Below are 23801 nucleotides of genomic sequence, written 5' to 3'. Positions count from 1 at the left end.
CTTGCTAATCAAGTTTTTAAATTTTCGGGGCGGAAGTGTGAGATCTATTTACACTTTGGGGTCGGGGATGACTTTTGCCTGTTACATACTTTTCGTGTAGGCACAAAGTTATAATACCCTTCTAACTTACATATGTGTAGAGGGTATAAAAAGCTTGTTTCATAATCGTTAACAGCTTTCTAACTTGCTTATTTATTAGCTACTCTCATTTCTAGAATCAAATGAATTAAAATTGGTATTTCAATTGATATATCTTCTGAATGATAATAAAAAATATTCTAGGTACTTTTTCAAGTTGTATAATTAGAGTATGTAATTTAAGTAAATTGGAGTTTTTTTTATTTTACGTAATTTACGCATCAAACAATCATTGATAGGAGAAGGGAAAATGACAGCTCCCTCGATGTGTCAAGTCCTTTAGATAACATTCACATTTAATTCCATTGTCATCTCGTCTTTCGTGAGCTGCGCCTTTGATGAAGGCGGCACGACATTGACAGACGGCAGCCGATTGACTTCTGACAGGCAGTAGCCACAACTCCTCACAGCCGGCGAATTGGACTGGAGATCAATTGGAAGAATGAGATAGGGGCAACGAGAGAGAGGATATGAGACGAGAAGGTGGAGATGGAGATGGAGATGGAGACAGGGATCCTGGGACTCGGGGTACACGACGATGCAATTCTGATGATTTTTTGTCATGCTGATTGACGTCAACGACTCGACATACGGCTGGCATATAAATCTTTAGCCCCAGCTCGTTTGTTTGCCTGATTTTGGAATCAGGCACTGGGATTATATGCCGTCCGGCCATAAACAATGCCATTTTAAATTGGCCATCGATGCGACAATAAATTGCGCAATGAATTACGATTCGTGGATTTAATTAAAATTAATAAATGGCCTGCAAGCTTGCACGAATTCGACTGTGGAAAGTAGCATACTCGTAATTGTCGTTGTTCATGTGTGAAAGTAAAAGGCATATTTACCTTACGGTCTTGAACCTCAACTGGGCGTAACTAAAAACTAAATAGCAATTCGAAAGTACATATGTCTTAAACTGACCCCAAATTCGGACTATAAAAGCCAGCTATTGAACTCAATTCTAGCACAGTTCGCTTGGGTTCAGAGTTCAAACAACAACAGCTTAGCTGAGATCAACAACTTTTCTTTGCAACAGCACCATGGTCCTAAAGGTAAGCTTGAGGATCGACAAGGATTTTTAATCGATATCAACTATTTGCATTTTCCATAGATTTCCACAGCATTTGCCTTACTGGCCTGTGTGATCGTCCAGGCAGCTCCCTTTCATGGCGGCGCCACTAGTCACGCTTCTGTGCACTTGGTTTCCCATGATGATCACCATGGTCACCACGGACACGGCCATGAGGAGGCAGCCCATCATTACCATGGACACCATCACGACGATCACCATGATTCGCATGCTGAATACAATTTCAAGTATGGCGTCAAGGACCACAAGACGGGCGATGTCAAGGAGCACACGGAACATCGCGATGGACACAAGGTGACTGGACACTATGAGTTGATCGACGCCGATGGTCACAAGCGTACTGTCCACTATACCGCCGACAAGCACAAGGGTTTTGAGGCCCAGGTGCACCGCGAGAAACTGCATCACTATGTTGCCGATCACCATGCTCATGGCCACAGCGGCTACGAGGGTGGCCATGTGGAGTTTGAGGAGCACTCAGGACACTCTGGCCACGAGGAGCATCACTCACATGGTCATGAGCACGGCCACCATGGCTCCAGCTCTCACAGTTTCTCATTGAAGCAAGAGCACGGACATGGACACGAACATGGTCACGATCACCACGCCTATGAACACGATGCAGGTCACGATGCTGGACATGATGCTGGTGGCTACGAAGCTGGCCACGATGCTGGATACGAACATGGTGGATACTCTGGACATGAGCACAGCTACCACTGAAGATCCGATATCATTGCATTACTATGGAGCTCTGAGATCTATTGATTATGTTCTACCAAATATTATTATTATTATTGTATCCCATTAAAGTTTGCAACATTTTCCAAAGTGAAAAAATTGATAAAGTATACATTTATTCATCATATTTAAGAGCAGTGACATGAAACCTTGAACTCAAATCTATTCATATATTGTATGTCTAATTAAAGTTCAGTAATTGAATTACTTGCAAATGTGGTGCAAAAGCAACCATATGATGGGATATGGGGTAGAATTCTATATCTATCTCTATGATATATTTAGAATGTAGTACTATATCAATATACCAAATGTAACCGTCGGTATATTTAAATATTTTTGAGGTATATAAATATGTTGTTTTAAGAATTGTTCAAAATGAGTTGCGGATATCTCACAGTGGAGCACACTCGACTGTAACTTTATTTTTTGTTTAGCATATATTCTTGATTTTCAACAATTTATCCGTTTATTAGACAGAGTAAATAAATCGTTCGCCGTATAAATTGAAATATTTCCAAATGTGCTTCAAACAGCCATATCAAATTTTATGTATTTCACAGCAACCGAATTTGTGAAACGGAAAATGAGATGCAGACTTTCATAATCGAGCATATACCACAAATTCAAATATAATTTACAGTCGCACCATTTAGAGAGCAAGTAACTTGCACTAAAAAACAAACTCAGCTCAAAAAAACAACAAGGGTAAAAAGGAAACATACATATTTATCACTTACCACACAAATTCACATTGCGCGACGCTGAAAAAAATATGATATAATAAATAAAAATAATAGCAACTGCAATTTTCGCACTATATTTTATGTATAATGTATAAAATGCGTGCCACAAAAATACACACACACTCACGCACGCATACACACAAAACGTATAAAAATAATAAATTACTTCAATAGCTGGATAACTGTGCAAAGGAGCAGGGAGAGGAGGGAGGCTGTCGGATGGAGAGGAGCGTTTATTATGCGCACAATAAACGCGGCGGGCGCAGTGGCGACATAAATTAAATTTATGATGCTTATAAATATTCCACAGTCATTTGTAATGTAGCAACAGGGGACAAGAGCGAGCAGCGGGGGAAGGAGTGCGGCAACAGGATAACGCAAGGATGCAGCCTGTCTGTTCAACAAATTGTAGGCCAACGAGGGGTAGAAATGCTGTGAACTCACACACACACACACACGCATGTACACACAGATAAATATAAAAGAGAATGCTGCAAAATAAGCGCTGATTTATGAATATGAAACGAGCAGCCAGAAAGCCTAAAGTGAGTATCCCTCTTGGTTCTATCGAGTATACCCAAATTATGAAACAAACTCATCCATAGAAAGCTTGAAAGATATTTAAAATATACGATCACCTTGTAGGCAAAATTGCCTCGACAATAACTCGGCTCAAAATGCCATAAAACATGGTAATGTTCAGAGCATTATGACTTTTAGACACACCCCACTTGGTTCATCCATAATAATCGTCCTTGAGAAGGGCGAGTCAAGCATGTAACTGTGGACTTCACGTTAACCCAACGCATTAATCATGATTTATAAAGCGTATGCAAAATGATTCAATAAATAATATGGAAGTATTCAATTCAACTTATATTTCGTTGATATTTTAAATATTGAAATAAACTGAACAAATAAGAAAGCTACAGACGAGTTTGCTCGACTCTGAGCTACCAGCCACCCATATCCAATAAAACCATATTCTACAAATATAATAAAAACCTCAAAAATACTATAATATAATGAAGGCTGAATATATTGGTATACAGATATTGTACTACATTTAAAATATACCATAAAGGACAAAATATACCAAAAATATTAATTAAATAACTTCTACAATTTTTATCTGACCGCAACCAAATTTTCAAGAATCATAAATTCTCTTGTTATTAATGTATGTGCCAAAACATTCAAAAATCAAAATCATTCATGATTTTGTAGTCTGTAAAATTAGAAAGTTTTCTTAATAAATATTTCGATGTTGAATTGTATATCACATATGTATACAATTGCAGATTTATGTAAGAATCCGAAAGTCATCATTTGAATTAAGATTGTCATCAGATTAAATTAACTTAAATGTAATTAGTGATTGTTTTTGGCTTATCGATGTTCGGGGGGCGATATTAAATTAGCTCAATGTCCAAATTTACATGATATTAAATGCAATTTGATCATAAATTCAAATCTTTGACACTTTTTATTTAATTTATGTTCCCAAATTAAGTTTAAATTATTTAATTTAAGCTGCAAAGAACGTAAAAATGTTTCGAATCGTAAATTAAACTGATTGCGATTTATTTCAGCTGCCGAAACTCAAAAGAGGCAACGCAAAGAATTTATTCGCTTACCCATCAATTGAACCGCATGCAAAGGGTATATTGAAAGAACGTGAAATACGTGCTAAAGTAGCTGTATAATAAGTTTTATTGTGTAAGCAGAATAAAGGGAACTAATGATCTTTAGAGAAAGCAAGCAAGCCATACCCTGACCTTAGGGTATCTAATCAGTCGATCACTCTAAGCCAGTTTACGCTAACTTTGTTAAACATATAATTGACTCTCAAATATTACGAGATTTGGAAGCCAAACTAAGCAAACGCGTTGATCATTTGCATTGCAAATTGCTTCGGTTGCCTCGCAAGCTCATAAAAATAAAGTAAATATATATTTTATGTTTCACTTGTCGTCGTTTAATGCCATAAAAATGGGTATGTGTCTTATTAACTGATGAGGCTGTTGTTTAAAATACGAAAAAAGCAAAAAAGCAAACCGGTATGGCACCAGCCAACAGCACCAGTCAACCGAGCCCCAAAAAGAGCCATTGGAGACACTTGAGCACCGCCACTGGAAGCACCGACAGAGAGTCTCCACGATATAGAGAGGGCGCCCCCAATCGAGCCGAATCGAATCGCCCGTTACCTGGTTTGATGTCATTAATTTTGGAATCGTAAAGCCCACAATATGTCAAACGAGACCACACAACGTCGTAAAATTCAAAGTTTATGGCACTCACTCAGTTAGCCAGGGTTCAGCTTTTTTTTACGTATCGTTTCGTTTCGTTTCGATTTGATTTGATTCGTTTCGTTTGCTTGCTCAGTCTGGTCTTTGAATTTTTTATCAGAGTGGTGTTTTTAATGGTTTCGCTTTAGGTGCTGTGCTGTCTAAATGTGTTGCGTGTTTCGGTTTATAAACGCTTGCCACAAAATTAAGCGTAACTTATTTGTCAACTCAGGCCAAGATCTCGGATTTCAATTTTCGATTTCGATTTCGTTTTCGAAATGACACCAAAAACTACGAGCCACTTATCATTCCGATATTTGCTGCCAAAACATGTTATTGGCGTCTTTACTAATTAGCCAAGACACTATTTTCAATACTTTATTAGAAAAGCGCGTCGAGTATGGGAAGTAGTATAATGAGACTGGCAAATTGCCAACAAAAATACTGATAAATTTTTTGCAATTTCATGAAGGCTAACTAATTGAATTGTAAATTCTCAAGGCTAGGAAAAAATGAATTACTTTTACTGTAAAGCACAAATTTGATAAATAAATGGCTTAAATTTAAAATCTTTATACTTATGTGTTTCCATATTGATTAATATTCAGCACTAATGGCAATTTTATAGTTATAATAAATATTGAAAGAGAGCTATGATTAATCTACATTAACTTGATTTGAGCTGATGTAATTCTGTCTCCTTTGCTCGGCATTTCAGTCCGAAGTCCGAACTGTTAATCGATTGTCGTCAGCGTTGATCAATTAAGCCCAATTATCGCGAGGCGCAATAATGGTGTAACCACTTCATTTGGGTGTCACCAGCAGGAGAGCAAGAGAGGGAGCTGCAAATGCCAATCCATTGGATCGTAACAGATGCCCGATGGCATCATAATAATCTTAAATGCTTTATAATAACCATAAATGTTTGAAATGTATGTGCCAAATCACTTTGCTGCCGCAGACATAGTGTTAGCCGCTTGCTCGCTTGACTGGGCCAACAGACACAGCATGAGGCACCTCTGTCTCCTGTCCCCTGTCCCCGTCCGCTGTCCTCTCTCCTCCGTTCGTTGTCCGTTGCCTGTTGTCCGGTGCATGGTCTCTCCGGGCTGACCGACTAAATGCATGAAAATTGTTTATGAGTAGTCGTATCTGTGTGTGTGTGTGTGTGTGTGTTGGATCTGTGGTGTGTTTGAAATTTAACTGATTTTTAATGTGCATGCAGACCGTTGTATGGGGGAGGAGAGGAGGAGGCAGCGAACCGTGGGGGCGGCAGCCACAGACACAGACACAGCCATGTCCAAGAGAGCAAGAGATACATGCACTGCCACAGAGTAAAGTATGATAAATAATCACATGGGGCATTACTTTGGGGTCGCCGTTTTGCATTAGCCAATTTGCGGCAGTTTATTGCCTGGCTACATTGGCATGATTGGGGGCTACTGTTTAATAAACTCGTTGATTTATGACTAATTAAATTAGTTGCCATATTAATTTATGCTTGTTTATGTGCTCATGCGCAATACTCGCACTACGAATAGCATTCCGTATATGTTCATATATATATATATATATATATATATATATGTAGTATGACAGGCAGACCCACAACACCCCGCCTCAGCTGCAGCTTCAATGGGTCATTGCTACAAAGAGTCTGCTACGAGCCGATTGTGAGTGAGTGGATTTCATGATTAATGATCAGCGAATTGGGTTGGCAGTCGTATATACCCACTGCACTAAAAGAGCAAGTCCAAGCCATAGAGTCGGCCCTGAAACTAAGAACTGTGTGAGAGAGAACTACACAAGCTTATGATGTAGCTGTCAGAGTTATGTTCGAGATTCGCGAGTGGAAGCTTCCATCAACTCATCGTCATCTGGACATTGTGTGCAATTTGTGAATGCGAAATCTCGCCTGAGGACCATCACCCCTTCCCGTTTCAGTCCACCTCCTCATCACCTATTTCAAGTCGTGCTAATTTCACCTGACTTGCGGCTAGGGGGTGTTAACCACACATAACCATAGCGCATTTCGCTTACTTCGCTTTGCTTATCCAAAAATGTAATCAACTTAATAATAGGCTCACCTTAATGCTGATTATAGGTTGCTCTTACAGATTGCCAGTGAATGTGTGTTGTGTTGTGTATTGTTTTTTTTTTTCTGTCGTTTTACGTTTTACGCACTGTAATTATGTTGAATAGTGTATAGAGTAATATCTGGACAAGTATTATATACTAAAATAGCCAACAGATATTTAGTCTTTAAACTCGCATGTAACTTTCGCCCCTTTAAGTGCAGTTAGTTTAAAAATATAATATTATATCACATTTTAAACTTCTTATCCGCTTATTTCAATGCAACTCTGATTCTTTACTCACGATCTTCCATACAAATGCTACAGCTTCGCCTGTTTCTATCACATTTTTCTATCTAATACTTTTCTATCTAATACTATAAGAATGTCCTTTAAATTTGTATGGACCATTTTCTCGAAGTCTAGATAAAGCGATTGTTAATTAACTCAAGAATTCTTTTTTCAATTAAATAAAAAAAATTAGATATTCTTAAGCTTTTACAGCTATTACAATCACCTGTCAATAAGTTGTTTTTATTTGTTGTCTTAGCAGTTTTTATTTAATATGTAAAAATTACGTTAATATGAGAAGATTCAGCATAAGCTTAGATTAATCTGTTTTTCTGTCCGTATAAGTGACGACACTTGTTATTTTTGCACTCAATTTGTTTTAGATTTTTACCATGTCAACTTCATTCTAGCAACTTGTTTTCTCAGCTATATTTTCAATGTAATAGGATACAAATACATACGTACATACTCCAAATTTAGCGTTTGGTATACTTTAGTATTTCTAAGTTTATTAATTTGGTCGATTCTAATTATAATAATACTGTTTACTAGTTATGTTTTTTTAATGAAGTGTGGCATACAATTCCGCATTATTGGGTTTGATATATTTTAGTGATTTTAGGTATATTTTAATAAGAATAATAATACTGATTAACAGATGTTTTTTATTTGCTTATATTTCGAATGCGTTATTTATTGCTCAAAATGTAAAATTTTTATATTTGCTCTAACGTACCAAACTACGTAAATGGATTTTCGTATGTATAAAATGTGAGGACTGCAATTGCGAATAATAGGGCTGTCAGTCATTTTCTGTTAACTTTTTATCCAGTGTTTTTATATTTTTCTGTTATTAGTCGAAAATTCAACCTCTTTATCACGAGCGTAAAAATATTAAAAACTGAATGTTTAACTGATAATTTATTTACTTCATTTAGTTTTGTTAAAAATTATATAAGATTTCGGCAATGTCGTTTTCAATTTTTACGATTATGTAACAAAGATAAAGCAATATGTGTGTGTTAATAAAATACAAAACATATGTAATCAAAATTAATTTTAAAATGATTGATACGATTCAGTTAAGCAAAAAGGCCTTTTTCAAAACTGTTGGCGCACAATAAATCATCGGAACGAATAACGTGCACGCGGCACACATTAGTCAAACTGGGCAAAAGGCAGCTGAAGTCGTTATTATTATGAGATTTCTTGGTGTTGTTTTGTAGCTGGCGAAAAAACGCATAAACATTTTACAGCGCAACACAGCAGAGCAAAGGAGAGCAGAGTGTAACCCAAACAATTAACTAAAAATAACATAAAAGAGTAGGCAGTGACCCAGACCAGAGCTCAAGAGAAACACAAAAATGATTAATGAACTTCACAATAGTATTTCGGGAAAGTTACATAAATTAGCACATGTCTTCGCGGTAATTTCAGTCACGTCGATCATATTTTCCAAATGTCATTATCAAAAGTCACTCAAATTATTTCATGATTTCAATTGTGTTCGCAATATTTTAATTTGAAATTCTTAATAACTTCTAAAGTACGTACGAATTAAAAGTATGCTAGGCAGCTCCTGAAAACGAATCGTAATTCTTGTCAAATTTGTGGATGATTCAGTGACCAACCGCAGACTGAATCCTAAAATATTCCAAACGAATTCCTAGCATTTAAAAATTTACTCACGTGTATGACACTTCTTTGACATTTTTTATGTCAAAGAAGTTGTTGTGATATTTCTACAGTTAGCAAAGCTAGGGGAAAAGTCTTCACAGCGAGTTTGCTTCACATAATATTAACCTTTTATAATGGGTAATGAATTTTGGAAGTTGTTATTACTTAATAATATGTCATTTAGATTAATTGAACATAACTCATTAAATTTCATTAGATTGTGGTATGCTAATATTTGAAATTCTGTTGAACATTAGACAATAATAGGATCTACCCTTTGTGGCTATCTTCGAGTTACAGGGTATTAAAAGACTACTCTGGACCTGACAGCAGCAGCAGCAGTGACCAGAGTAAACATACTTGCTAAGGGGGAAAAAAGATGGGCACAAACAATGAGAGCAGAATAAAGAAAAGTGAAAAAGAGAAGCAAAAGGTTAGGGAGCAACAAATGAAAATGCTAAGTTCATTCAAATGGGCCAGGCTGAAAAGTGCGGCAATAAAAAATGTATGTGCACATGTGCCCCCAGGACAATTCACAGATAGTCTAACACACACACATTCGCAACACACACATACACTCACACACGCACACATTCGTGCGAAACAACAAAAGGCAGTCCCAGGGCCAGTCACTGTTCCAAACCCTGTCTCAGGTCCGGGCAGACACTAATTCGATCTGATAATCATGGAGTCCCGCCAAAGGGCATGAATTGTAATTTCCTCTTTCGCGGAATTAACTGTCGGGCCTGTCGCTTTATATCTTCAAAATATTATCCGGGAACATTTGGCATATGTAAGTGCATAATAATTTTTGAAATGTAATAATTATATATAGATAATTTTCTGACGAAAATGTCGCGAGCAATATTATTTAAAGTGAAAAAAATATATACGAAATTCTTTTCTTCCATTTTAAATGATGATGAATCTAATTAGTCTTGATTAGAACTTTAATGAATAACTTTAGAATTATTTTTCTGATTTAAGTCAATTACAAAAATTTACGAATTTGTATGAAAAACAAAAAATTAATGAAGTTATATATTTTATTGTAAAACAGCTCTAAATATAATGCCAATCCAGAGCAGGTAGAAAGAGGCATCTCCGACCCTATAAAGTATATACATATATTCTTGATCAGCAACAACAGCCGAGCCATGTCCGTCTGTCCGTCTGTGTGTCTGTTCGTCCGTAAGAGATAGAACTATCATTTTTTTTTTCGACAGCATTTGTTATGTTTGCACGCAGATCAAGTTTGTTTATAATTTTTGCCACGCCCACTTCCGCCTCCGCAAATCAATAAAATCGAATAACAAGCGTAATTTTAAAGCTAGAGCTGCGAATTTTGGTGTATACAATAATAACTATAGTATTTATGATTTCTGATTTGATTGCGATCAGATAAAAATTTTGGAAGTTATTAAAGAAATACTTTTGTATGGGCAAAAACGCCTAGTTACTAGGGGTCTTAGTTGCTTTGGTCGACAATCTGGTATATTGTGCCGTCTATGGTATATTTTGATTGTGGTACTATAACAAATATACCATTTGGTATATTTTTAATATATTTGTATTTTTGGTATATTTAAAGAAATACCGCAATATTTTGCTTTTATTCAAAATGTAACTTTCTTACTTGTTCAAATTGTTTTACTTTAGGTTTTTTTTTTACTATAAATAGAGACTTTTTTCGAGAATGGCTTGTATAAATTTTATTTAATAATAATAATAATTTCAATATGCAAATTTAATTGAACAGAATTTTATAATCTGAAAAAAGAATATATTAAATGAAACGACTTGTTGTTGTATGTAAAATACTCTATCAATTTAGTCGATATCTTACAGATCACATTACTGAAAATCTCTATACACTATTGTTTTATTATATTGTTGAGATTGAATTGGTTAAATATTAATTTTTCCTAACCAAATTTAGAAAACTTACATTTTATATTTTAGACTACTATTTTTATGAGAGTGTGTAACCGTCAGTGCGATCATTTTTGTTTTTTTTTTTACTTTGTTTTGCACTTTTTTTGGCAAATGAAGGAAAGAAATTTAGTTTTAGTTTGGTGTATGCTTGGTATCTATATATCATATTTATTTATTTTTTTTAATATAGATGCTTTTGTTGTAGTTTATCATTTGTCATAAGATTTTTAATTAGACATGAACATCCGCGACGAATATAAGTTGAAAAACCTGACAGCCATATTAGGTAACAAAAAAATTCACTTATGTATATGTTAGCAACTGAAAAAGGGCGAACAATTTTTAAATTTATATTTTATATTTTAATGATCATCCATAAATCATTATGCTTATAAAAAAATATATAAATCATATAAAAATGATTATTGAAAAGAAAACCTAGTTTTAAAATTGTTGAAAAATGCCTAAAATATGTATGTTGAATTGTTATAATAAAACTTATGATTGATGATGATGACTTTAAAGAATTTCATAAAAAACATCTGATCATCACTTTAATATCGAAACCAATATGTATTTCAAATATTGTAATGCGTTTGCACTATATAATACCAAATGAATAACAACAATTTCGCGCAATTGCGAATGCGGCACCAAGTAGACAATTCAGTTGAAAAACAAACCGAATCCCAAAAAACAATAGCAGGGAAAAGGAAAACAACACAGACACAAATCGGAAGCGTCAGCAGCATCAGAAAAGTTTCTTTCGCTTATTCTGTGTAGATGTATGTGTTTGTGTGTGTGTGTGTGTGTGTGTGTGCAGGGTGAAGACTGAGAGGGACGGATCCGGGAGGAGGAGAGGCATTTTTGCACTGGGAGTAAAAATAAAATCAGCATTTTTAGTAGTTAATTTAATTTATTGCAGCATTTTTATGGTTGACTTTATTGCATAATAAAACATAATTTACTGCGCCATTGAGACTTTTGCGTTTGCGTCGATGATTCTAAAGCGCAGCCATATTCCATGTGGCCTCTGTCGGAGATGAGTTCATAGACGGGGTCGGCATCGGAATCGGCGTTAGGGTTGTGGTTGGGGTTTCGGGGTCGAGTTGGGTCTGCACAAATTGAGAGGAGTATGGGAGAAAGACTGCGCCTTCGACTTTGCCGTTTTGTTTACGTTTGTCGAGAAAGACAGAGACACGAAGAGAAGCAGGGCAAGAGAGAGAGAGAGACAGAGAAACAGCGTGCAAAAGCTATCGAGGGCGTGCGCTGTATGTCTCGTGAACACGAATCGAACTTGGTACTTTCGCATATGTGTGTGCCATGGTGCGATATTTGTGTTGGATGCTGATAAAGGCTGAAATATGTTGTTCGATTGCGGCCTCTTAATAAACAACATGATTTACTCGAATATCTGCTCAAGAACAAAAAGTATTGAGTATAATCGAATTGAAATTAACTCACAGAAAATTAACAACTATCACATATTTTTTATCTTTCAAATCAATCAATAGTATAACATTATCGAATTCACTAGAGAATTGAAGTGGACTAAAGGTTTAGTAGCAAGCGTATATTATGCGTTGTGCATAAATATGGCATGGAGTAAGGATGTTGTAAAATTGAAGTGCTGAACATTTGCTTCTGATTCTTACCTATTATTATACCCGCTACTCATAGGGTAGAAGGATTTGTCTGTCTGTCAGTCTATCCGCTCGTAAGAACCCCTAGATCTCAGATACTCTAAGAAATACAGATAGATTTTGCGACAGCATTTGCTATTTCTGCACGCAGATCCAGTTTGATTCAAATTTATGCCATGCCCATCACCAACCTTCGCAAATCGATAAAAATCAAATTACAGGCATAATTTTGAAGCTAGAGTCGCGATTGGAACATACAATAATAACTATAGTTTTTATGATTCCTTAAAATTTGGTTGTGGTCAGAGCAAAATTTTAGAAGTTATTTCAGAATTACTTTTGTTTGAGTAAAACGCTTGCTTACTACGAGCGTAAGTTGCATTGGTTGGCCATCTGGTATATTTTGAATTCTATATTTTAAATAAAGTACTACATCGATACACCACAAGTAACATTTGGTATATTTTTAGTGTTTTTGCGATAATTGGTATATTAAAAAAATTCCTTGATTTTATTCACAATCTTGCTTGTTCAAGCTGAGAGTATCAATATCTTTTTGTATACATTTTTTTACACATATTATCAACATTAATTTTCTTGGTTCTATTAACTATACGATTTCTTGTTCTGTTCAATCAAAATATGTGTAGTCGAGCACACTCGACTTCGTTTAACTAGGGTCTGGTACGTGGCTCATTACCTTCTGCATTTTAAGACTAGTATAAGGGAGACAACCGGCGTTAAGAAATACTGATGGGTATATGTGTATACTACAAACCCACTTATAAAAGTGTATGTTGATTCATTATCAACACTTTTAGTGTTTTCAATCCTTACATCAAGGGAATAAATCTAACTACCTAATAAGTAAACAATTCTTAACTGATGTAACTTAAATGCATTGCAGATAATTCCACAACCTTTGTGTAAACTATAGGAATTCGGATTTAATGTAATAAGTTCAATGCACTGAAAGTGAACTTTCCCTCCAGTTTAATTTCCACGTCTAGTAAGTACACCACACTTGCCACTTGACACTTGCAAACTTGTAGCAGAGTCATTTGATTTAAGCACCAATTAAGAAAAGCAGGACGATCTCAGAGGGCACCAAAAACTGAGTCCTACCACAACATTTGCCGACTGGATTGTACCAACTGCTGTGAGCAACACAAAGATTCCATCAGAGAAAGTCATAAGTATATTTCATTAGTCAGACCATCAAATGAAATTGCACCACCGACTGGCGAGGCTTCTATAAAAGCAGAAATATTCCCGTCACCGTTAACAGTTCATTTCAGAGCTGAGACCTCGTCATGCATCTACAGGAACTGTTCTTGGTCGTAGCCGTGCTTTTGCCCCAATGCTTGAGGGCCCTTCGCTATAGTCAGGGCACTGGCGATGAGAACTGTGAGACCCTCAAGTCCGAGATACATCTGATCAAGGAGGAGTTCGATGAGCTGGGGCGCATGCAAAGAACCTGCAATGCCGATGTCATAGTCAACAAATGCGAAGGACTTTGCAATAGTCAAGTTCAGCCCTCGGTCATCACGCCAACGGGGTTTCTGAAAGTAAGTCAAATACTTCTATTATACAATATGAATCTTTGCTGAAATAGAACTTCCTAGGAGTGCTACTGTTGCCGCGAAAACTTTCTCAAGGAAAAGGTGTTCACTCTGACCCATTGTTACGATGCGGACGGCACTCGTCTCACCTCCCCTGAGAAGGCTACCATGGACATTCGCTTAAGAGAGCCTACTGAGTGCAAGTGCTTCAAGTGTGGCGATTTTACACGCTAAGCTTTACACATTTGTATGTCCATACTACTCGCGATACATAAAAATAAAGTTTCTATTCTCAGAAAAAATCACAATTATGGAAATAATATTTCTCTGGTTGCCCTGAATAAGTCAATGTGTTTGACTAGCTGATTGAAGTTCGATTGAAATGCCTAACGGGTTAATTTTACATAGAGAAACAATTCTCTTGATTTTCTGCCCTGCCCATCTCATTCATAGAATTTTTTAACACTCTGCTCCAGGCGTTAATCGACAGCAGTCAAATATTTTTCACCATTTTTACCGCCCTTTTTTGTAGTCCTCTGGGGCGATTGGTTACAAACGGAACTTTGGCGAAATTATTTTAGTTCACTGAATTTCAGCTAAAACTGCAAATTGGTTTTGATTCAGACAAGCAAAATATTAAGATAAAAAATCATAGGGAAGACTACATAATACAGCTTTGGTAGTGAAATGTCCGATTTTAAATAAAAATGGTAAAAGTAAATAGGAGTAGTTTGAAAGGAAATACGAGTATAACTTTATTTCTATAACAAAAATTAGAGGTTCCGTTGTCGAAATTTTTCTGGCATAGGAGACATTTTAATAAATTCAAAAACTCAAAGATAATCGATATTGAGATGATATTAAGTAAATCAACTTTGCTTTTTGGTGCATTTGCAGAATTAACACCTCAGTTTAAGAAATTACCTGCAGTAAACCCATTTTCAATAAAAGCAAAATAGATCGGCATTATTCTAAAAATATTCCAATTTAGATACTAAATAAATACTAAAACATATAGAAGTTCCTTCGATAATGAGATCTGAGATCTAATGAGTCATTTGAACAGGCAGACAGTCAAACGGACATGGTTATATAGTTTTGGCTGTTAACCCTGATCACGAATATATTATGCGGTCGGAGATGACTTCTACACACATTTCCTGCAGATACAAAGCCATAATACCCTTCTACCCTATGGGTAGTGGGTATAAAAATTCTGAAATACCAAACTGTGATTGTTTAATATACGTTTTTCACATACTCGCAACATTGTTTCGCTTCTGCGCCAGAGTGTAAACACTTGAAGAAGTTTAAGGTGCGTGACTCGATCAGTGGGTTTGACGAACGTAAATAAAAATTAAAAAAAAGTGCGATTGGAAGAGAGCTGGATGGAGAATGGAGTGGAATCGAGGATGAAGCAGTGCTAATGCATGTTATATATAATTTATATTGTGTCGGCGCGATGCGTTATTGTTGATGGAGTAACTGACGCGATACCACCCAAACAAAGCTCTCAGGTGAGCACTGGAGCTACTGCTTTGGGTTGGAGCTGGAATTGAAGTTGAAGATGGAAGCGGGACAAAGACTTTTTCTTTGACGTGGACTTGGACTTGGGACGGACTTGCGCTAAGGCTGTTGTTAATGGGCGTGTCAACTAAATTATGAGTTTCGCACACACGGACGGACAGACAGACGGAGGGACAGCGGATGGTGATTATATGGATAGCGGCAGAATGCTTAAGTAAATTACAGTGCGTGCAAATGTGCTTGTGAACATGAAATTATAATTAAGCCCGCAGCCGCTGAAACTGCGCTCCAATTTACAATTAACCGATGCGATGAATGCGCCTCGTGCACTTACTTTTTAATCAACCTGGCTGCCAACATGAGGACGGCGACGAGCATGTCTTGCCAATAACGAAAATAACAGCTTGCCAAGCTCTTTTCAGCCTAAGTGCAGTTTATGCCTGATTATTATGTTTTGCGGGAGACTCCAAGTTTCCGGGTGGGTAAGCATGGACTTCAACATCAGCATCAACATCGACATCAACTTGCATATGAACGTGGACATGGACATGGGCAGAGGGCTGAACGAAACTCTCTTAACATTTTAGCCACATTGTATGTGGCATGTTGGAGTATGAGTCTGCCCCATGTTCCATGCTGGCTACCTAATGAGTTAATTTAACAGTTAAAATCAGCTCAAGGCAATATTACTATTTGCTACATATGTGAGACCCCTCTCTGATATAATTGCATCTGCACTGGAGTTTGCAATTGTTTTCAACTACATTGTAAGCCGCATTAAGTGCTGTTAGTTTAAATTCTTGTGGCAAATTATAAACACTTTAATGCTTGCATAATTGATCGAGCAGTGCCCGAATAGCAGATACCCTATCTTATTACGATTGTAATAATGATTGTACCCGCTACCCATACGGTGTAAGGGTATTATAACTAATGTATGTAACAGACAGAAGGATGCATCTCGCACCCGTTGATCAGCGTCAACACCCAAGACGATATACATATCTGTCTGTCTGTCTGTCTGCCCGTATGAACACCAATATCTCAGAGACTATAAGAGATAGAGCTCTAATTCTTTTTCGACAGCACTTATAATGCTTACACACAGATCAAGTTTGTTTCAAATTTTTGCCACGCCCACTTCCGCTACCATAAATAGACAAAAATCGATTAAAAAGCTTAAAAGTCAATACCTACAATAAAAATAATAGTATTTATGATTCCTGATCATTTTATTACGATCTTATACAAAGTTTACAAGTTTTTTAAGAAGTACTGCAATTTGACTGACAATCTGGTATATTTTGCACTCTATTGTATAATTTGTTTGTAGTTCTTCATCAATATTTGTATTATATTTGTTATATTTTAGTATTTTTTTAGCGGCATATTATTAGATATATTCTAAGTATAATAGCGCACTGATTTGCTTTTATTTAAAATGAGTTTCACAGTCGAGCACACTCGTCTTCCTACTTGATATAATTAGTATAACTATTATTTTAAAATAAATAGCTTCTCCTCTTAATATATTAAATTAAAAATTCGCCGATTGGCAGTTCAAAGATACTAAGGTTCTATTGTTTCATCGCTATATTTGAGATCCACCGAGAGCTAATATATATGCAATCTGTCTCGCATTGAACAGTAAATACGCTCATTAATTTCTTTATGATTTCTGAATTCCATTGTCTTCGACACCGATCGCACAACGATATAAAAAAGTGTTGCATATTAATTAGTTATAAATTAAACGGAGCAACAAAGCAACCGCAACCACAATCGCTGTCGAAGTCACAGTCACAATCGCAGTCACAGTCACACTCAACAATCTATGCGAAATGTTTTCTTCCGAGTGGGTCTGTGTGTGTTGTTGTTAATAAATGATTGTTAATTAATAACAAATCTGAAAAGAGAAGGAAAAGAAACAGCAACATTTATAAACATTTGCAGCTACTTTTGTGTGGATGTCGTTGTTGTTATTGTCGATGTCGTTTCTTACATATATTTTGTGTTAAAATGCGTTGATGTTGGCAATTAATTTCCATCTTGGTTTCTATTCGTTTTCATATATAATTTGTTAGCTGATTTGCATGATTTCGCAATTAATATCAAATCTGTCCGTCCATCCGTCGCTCTTTTTGTCATCTGTGATATATATTCATGTGTGCTTTTAATGAAATCCCAAGGCGAAATGTAAACAATTTTACAAAAGGCAGCAGCAACAAATCTCATTAGGTGATGGAAAAATGCTTTTAGTCTCTCTGGCATAGAAGTCAGCGACAACAACAACAACAAATACATTATATTATTAACAATAATAATAATAATAAGGCGCCCACATTAACGAGAGCTCTATACATAAGACAGAGTGACATCATTTATAGAGTTCGTCTGTCTGTCCGTCTGGCTGTCTGTCTGTCTGTCTGTTCGTTTGTCCGATAAGACAACACAATTTATTGAGCTTGGCAACTCTTTTGGGGTTGTCATTAGCACATTAGTTTCGCATTGATTGGAATTTATGTTGTGCTTATGTTTATGTTATGACTTTAGTTTAACCTAATGCTATTAACTATTTCTCTTTGTTCGAAATGCCATAAGGTGTTTCTTCTGTGGAATTTATGGATTTAGTTCAGCCTCTTCGTTTCGACTTTACGATAATAGCTCTCAAACGAAGCCGACAAAAGCAGCGGGACATTGAAGTGATCGGTTAGCATTATGAGATGTATTTTATTTTCGTATTTTGTTCAATTGTGATCAAAGATTTGTTGCTTGCAAATTACTGTCTACTAAATAAATCGTTTCGAAATAATGAATACCAATCGGAGTATCAAAGCCAACGCTTAGAGCGCGTGGCACAATTGAACCAAATGCATATATCATTTTTGCAGTTAGAGCTTCAGACCTGTGCAGATGTAAAGGGGAATGGAAATGAGAATGGATGGGGAGGAGGGCCACCTGTCAAGAGTAGGAGGAAAAGCGCAGCGAAGCGCAACATTTTTGCATTTTGCATTAAATTTATGATTTTTACAGCTGACATTTGTTTGGGGCGCCGCTGCGAGAAACTGAATGTGAATGCGAAAGCGAGTTGCGAATACAAATGCGAGTCCTCATACTAGTTGAGCGTATGTGTATGTGAGTCATGAGTGTGCCTTGCAACATGTGCGTAGAGTGACAGAGCAGAACACGTAACGAACATGTGAGTGTGACAGCAGCCACAGCAGCAGCAACAGCAACAGCAGCATATTTTTCAACCAGCAGCAACCGAGGCAACAGCAGCAGCAGCTGTCATAAGATAAAAATTCGCGCGCGCCTGCATGTTGCATATTCAAGTTGGGGTCGGGGTCGAGGGATACCTGCAACATATTCTAATGCGTTGCGACATGAAGTGACTGCAACGGCGACAGTTGCTGTTGCCGCTTGAGAGGCGGTGACAGCAACAACAGCAGCAGCAATAGGAGGAGGAAGGCAGAGGGGCATCCAATGAAAAGTGAGCTGATTTTTCCTTTTCCTTTTTGCATCTATTTTCCTTACTTTGCTGTCAACTGCTGGTTGCGCGTTGCACGTTGCAAGTTGCGCGCTGCTTGCCGCATGCAAATGAACTGCAATTATGATAAACGACAACAGTTGACCGGATATGAGCAACTAACTAACCAGCTAAATGACTATCTCCCTCTCCCTCTTCATCTCTTTCTCACTCTCTCTCTGTCGGTGCATAAAATCATCTCCATTATGTTAATGGCATTGTCAAGGGAACGAAACGAAAGCGGTTAACCAACTGTCATACAATTATGAGATTGCCACCGCTTCGCGAGAAGTTGCAACAAATTCGAGGGGCGCCAGTGCAAAAGACTTTGCAAAAGCAAATGTCTATTTCACAGTCTGAAAGATACTTTACTTTATTGTTATACTCAAGGATGTAGAACTCTGAGTGACATTTGTACAAAATATGCTTGAAATGCTTAAATTTAATGTGTAAACATCTTAAAATTTACCAAATAAGTTATTTTTCTTTCTATGTCTTTTGATTTATTCATTCAATTTTATTCCCAACATCGTTCATTTTCAATCATAGTTCGTTTATAGATTTGATATTTTCAATTTGGAATAAATTTATGTAATTTATTTTAATCCAATTTCAACACTAAAAACATTATAATAATGTTTCAAAAAGCTGGACGATATACTTGAAAACAACGACAAATCCAAAATGGAACATGTGAACAAGAATGAACTGAAGATCAATAGTTCAAAAAGTGAACAAGTGAACCAAAAAAACTCTATTGGTGAACTGATTCAGTTCGTTCGCTCGTGAACTTCCCAGAAGGACTTAATAATTTAATATGTTTTAAGAAGACAGGATTCAATCTACTCTTAAATGGAAAATAAAATATTTAAATTCATAAAATTTAGTACAATACAATAGTTCAACTAGTTTACAACTTGTGTACAAAACGCGTTGTAGATACAAATATTAATTGTGGGAGGTAAGTAAATAAATAGATAAAGAAGACCTATGTATGTGAAGCAGTTCAGATTATGTGAAGAAGTCATTCGAAGAATATTCCGTAACTAAACCTCTACTCAAATTTGTAGAACGCTCCATTTGCTTCCTTCTACCTTTTTATGTGCTCCAAATGAGCGGCTCTTTAAGCAGACCTTGAAGGACAGAATGAAATACAAATATTAAAAAAATTTATATGTAATATATGAAATTGATGTTAACATATGTTGCCTGCTGGCCTATGCTCTACTCACTTTGCTCCTTTTTCCCTTTTGATCACTCAGCAAACACACACACATCCACACACAAGCAACGAACATACGTATACGTAACAGAGTCGCCTCAAAGTTACACTCCTTGCACATTACTCATACGCCCCAGTGGGCAAATTTATGAACTCGCCAGCGCACTTGAGTCGACGCCATGTGAGCTGAAAAAAAACACCCACGCCCACTAACACAGACGAACAATAAGTGCGTTTGTATGTTTATTAGAGAATATGTGGAAGTAAAGCAGCTTGTAAAATATGCCAAGGGTTAAAAAGTGTGCAGCACATATAATTCAAACAACATGAAAGTGGGCAAACAAACACGGACTGCCGCAAGGCGAAGGGCGGAGAATGGAGAGTAGAGAGTAAAGAGTTCTGGGAGAAAATGGTTGGCAGAAGGTGGCACATAAAAGCGCTTGGAAGTTTAACTGCAGTCAAGTTGCAAGTCGCACAGATAAAGAAATCGCTTACACTGTGAGAAAACTCAGTAAACTATGAAATGGAAATTTTAAAAGGTAAATAAAAGTAATGCAATTAAAATAAAGTACTTTTCATTCCTGAAAAGATGAATTACTAGATTGTTAATTGCAATATTCTTATTTAAACAGGTACGCATTATCATTTTTCTATTATTTTTTTTAGTTTAGATAGATCCATGCTTCCTTGGCGACTTAATTTAAAAATGCACAAACAAATATAAGAGAAAAAGAAACGTTTTAATTTAATATTGGCATATAGACTTAATGTTCTATATTCACATTATTGTAGATATGTATTTATTACATATAAAATTTTGTATTTTATTTTTTATTATTTTTACACTAAAACAATAATAATGAGCTTGATTCTTTGGAATTTTTGTTTATTACTAAAATTGTAGCTGAACTCGCGGAGCTTTGTCAAGTTTGTTTTATCTAATAGTAAGTGCAGTTCTATAATCTTGGTATATTTTGTACTATAAGGTATATTTTTAATATAATAGTGTATCGAAATACTAAATAAAATTTTCGGTATATTTTATTTTAGTATATTTTTAGAATTCTTGCATTATCTTACAGTCGACCACAGTCGATTGTAGCTCTCTCACAGTTTTAGTATTTGAAACTCAAACTCGGAATATTTTCCATTGATAAATATTATTTAATTTATACATATTTGAAAATTGAAATAATATTCAGACAAAGATTTGTAAACATTATGATATGGAGGATAAAATACATACAATTAAGTGAGATGCTTAAGCGGCAATTAAGCAGTTAATTGAAAGGGATTTAAGCTCCATACAAACAGAACCAGAAAATGCTCAATGGATCCACTCAAATGTGTGTTATTCCTAAACTGTCTTTTCCGGTCATTTATGGGCGATGAGTGTTCCTGATGTGGTTGTTGTCGGTGTTGTTGGTGTCATTGTTGTAAAGCCCACATAAATGAACTGCTAAAATGCTAACAAAAACACACAACCGGAATGTTTTCCCAAGCCCAGTCCCTTATTTGTCTTTTGGGATTTTTCAGCCTGGCAAAAAGGACAACGACAAAAACCTTTTTTGTTGTTTTTTTTTTTGTGTTGTATTTATTTCTGTTTTTGTGACCCGGCTGGCTTATATGTGTGGCCGCAAATTCAGTTAGCCACTTAATTTTGTGGTTAACAAACACACAGTGACAAACTCACACATGCATGGGTGGTTCTTAATTGAAAGCTCAATTGTTTGTTGATGTGAGGAAAATCAACCTTGCCCGCGTAGAACCATTAAATATAGAATATAATTTAATATGTTTACTTCTCCGACCCTATTATTTCTATCTATTCGTCTACAAACCTGTTAGGGACATACATATGTACTTCGAAGCAATCCGTAGTACCGATTATGTAATTTGTTTTATAAGTTAAAGTAAAACACCCTCAATAATATCAAGGGGAATGAAGCGGAATGAATTGACAATCGATTCACGTTAACAAAAAGATAAACACCTCTGAGATTAATGAAATTTTATGATCGTTTTATGATGATTAACCACAAATTAAACTATTGTGTTTCTGGTGAATTTTGCGAGTAGGTGCTCAGATTATAAAACACAAATTTACATATATTGGATCTGACTTGGAATAAACGGTTAATGACAGACGATTGAATAGTTTTACGTCAATCCCAAGACGATAAAGTGTAAATGAGAAGAAAATATGCTTTTATTTCTAAATATAAGTTACTGTTTATACCCGCTACCCATAGGGTAGAAGGGTATTAAAACTTTGTGCCGGCAGGAAAAGTATGTGACAGGTAGAAGGAGGCATCTCTAACCCTATAAAGTATATATATTATATTATATATAAGTATAATATTGATCAGCATCAACAGCCGAGACGATCTAGCCATGTCCGTCTGTCCGTCTGTCTGTATGAACACCTAGATCTCAGAAACTATAAGAGATAGAGCTATAATTTTTTTTCGACAGCAATTGTTATGTTCGCACGCAGATAAAGTTTATTTCGAATTTTTGCCACGCCCACTTCCGCCCCCGAAAATCAATAAAATCGAATAACAAGCGTATTTTTCAAGCTACAGCGAATTTTGGTGTATACAATAATATACATAGTTTTTTACTTTTAATTAGCTTCCTTATTTAAGTATCGAACCAGAACAGCAAGAACAAAATAGTACTATAACAACACAGGTAAAAGAAATGTAATATACATAGTAGTTATGATTGCGATCAGATAAAAATAATGGAAGTTATTAAAGAAATACTTTTGCATGGGCAAAAACGCCTACTTACTAGGGGTCTTAGTTGCTTTGGCCGACAATTTGGTATATTGTGCCGTCTATGGTATTTTGAATGTGGTACTATATCGATATAATAAATACACCATTTGGTTTATTTTTAGTATATTTGCATTTTTGGTATATTTTGAAAAAATACCGTAATATTTTGCTTTTATTCAAAATGGGCTTTTATTGGAGCACACTCGACTGTAACTTTCTTACTTGTTTTATAATTGCATTACAAGCAATAGTTTATTTGTTTCATCTCATTAGCAAGTGTAGTTTATCAAATAGCCGTTCTGAATTATTTTGCTTCGACCCAAAGCAACGTTACAACCAGCTGTTTTCTGTTTACTGCTCGCAATTGTTGTATAAGGAAATTTGCGACTGTTAAGCATTGTCCATTTATTAGTCTCTCAAGTTACCATGCATTCACTCTCAGTCTGCGTCTCTTCTCTCTCTCTCTCTATCTCTCATTCGCTCTCGCTCACTCTCAGTGGCACAGTGGCACAGCCAACTAATGTTATAGTTGACCACATAACTTTAGCACATAT

At 36.0% G+C, this 23801-nt stretch overlaps 2 protein-coding genes across 2 annotated transcripts; both read left to right on the top strand.

The window, feature by feature from the left end:
- The first annotated feature begins 1184 nt into the window (after positions 1–1184).
- On the top strand, positions 1185–1957 carry LOC132784436 (histidine-rich glycoprotein). The gene is made up of 2 exons (XM_060790060.1): positions 1185–1196; positions 1256–1957. Exons 1-2 carry the CDS (start codon positions 1185–1187, stop codon positions 1955–1957), a joined length of 714 nt encoding a protein of 237 aa, XP_060646043.1.
- A 6835-nt stretch (positions 1958–8792) lies between these two features.
- On the top strand, positions 8793–14479 carry LOC132794400 (partner of bursicon). Its single transcript, XM_060804838.1, has 4 exons — positions 8793–8918; positions 13535–13636; positions 13699–14195; positions 14253–14479. The coding sequence occupies exons 3-4, from the start codon at positions 13941–13943 to the stop codon at positions 14421–14423; spliced, it is 426 nt and encodes a 141-aa protein (XP_060660821.1). The 5' UTR covers positions 8793–8918; positions 13535–13636; positions 13699–13940; the 3' UTR covers positions 14424–14479.
- Positions 14480–23801: the final 9322 nt, after the last annotated feature.

This window comes from Drosophila nasuta, chromosome 2L, assembly GCF_023558535.2.
Source record: "Drosophila nasuta strain 15112-1781.00 chromosome 2L, ASM2355853v1, whole genome shotgun sequence".
Lineage (NCBI taxonomy): Eukaryota > Metazoa > Arthropoda > Insecta > Diptera > Drosophilidae > Drosophila > Drosophila nasuta.
The sequence above is the reverse complement of the archived record's forward strand: the minus strand, read 5'-3'. Positions and strand labels throughout refer to the sequence as shown.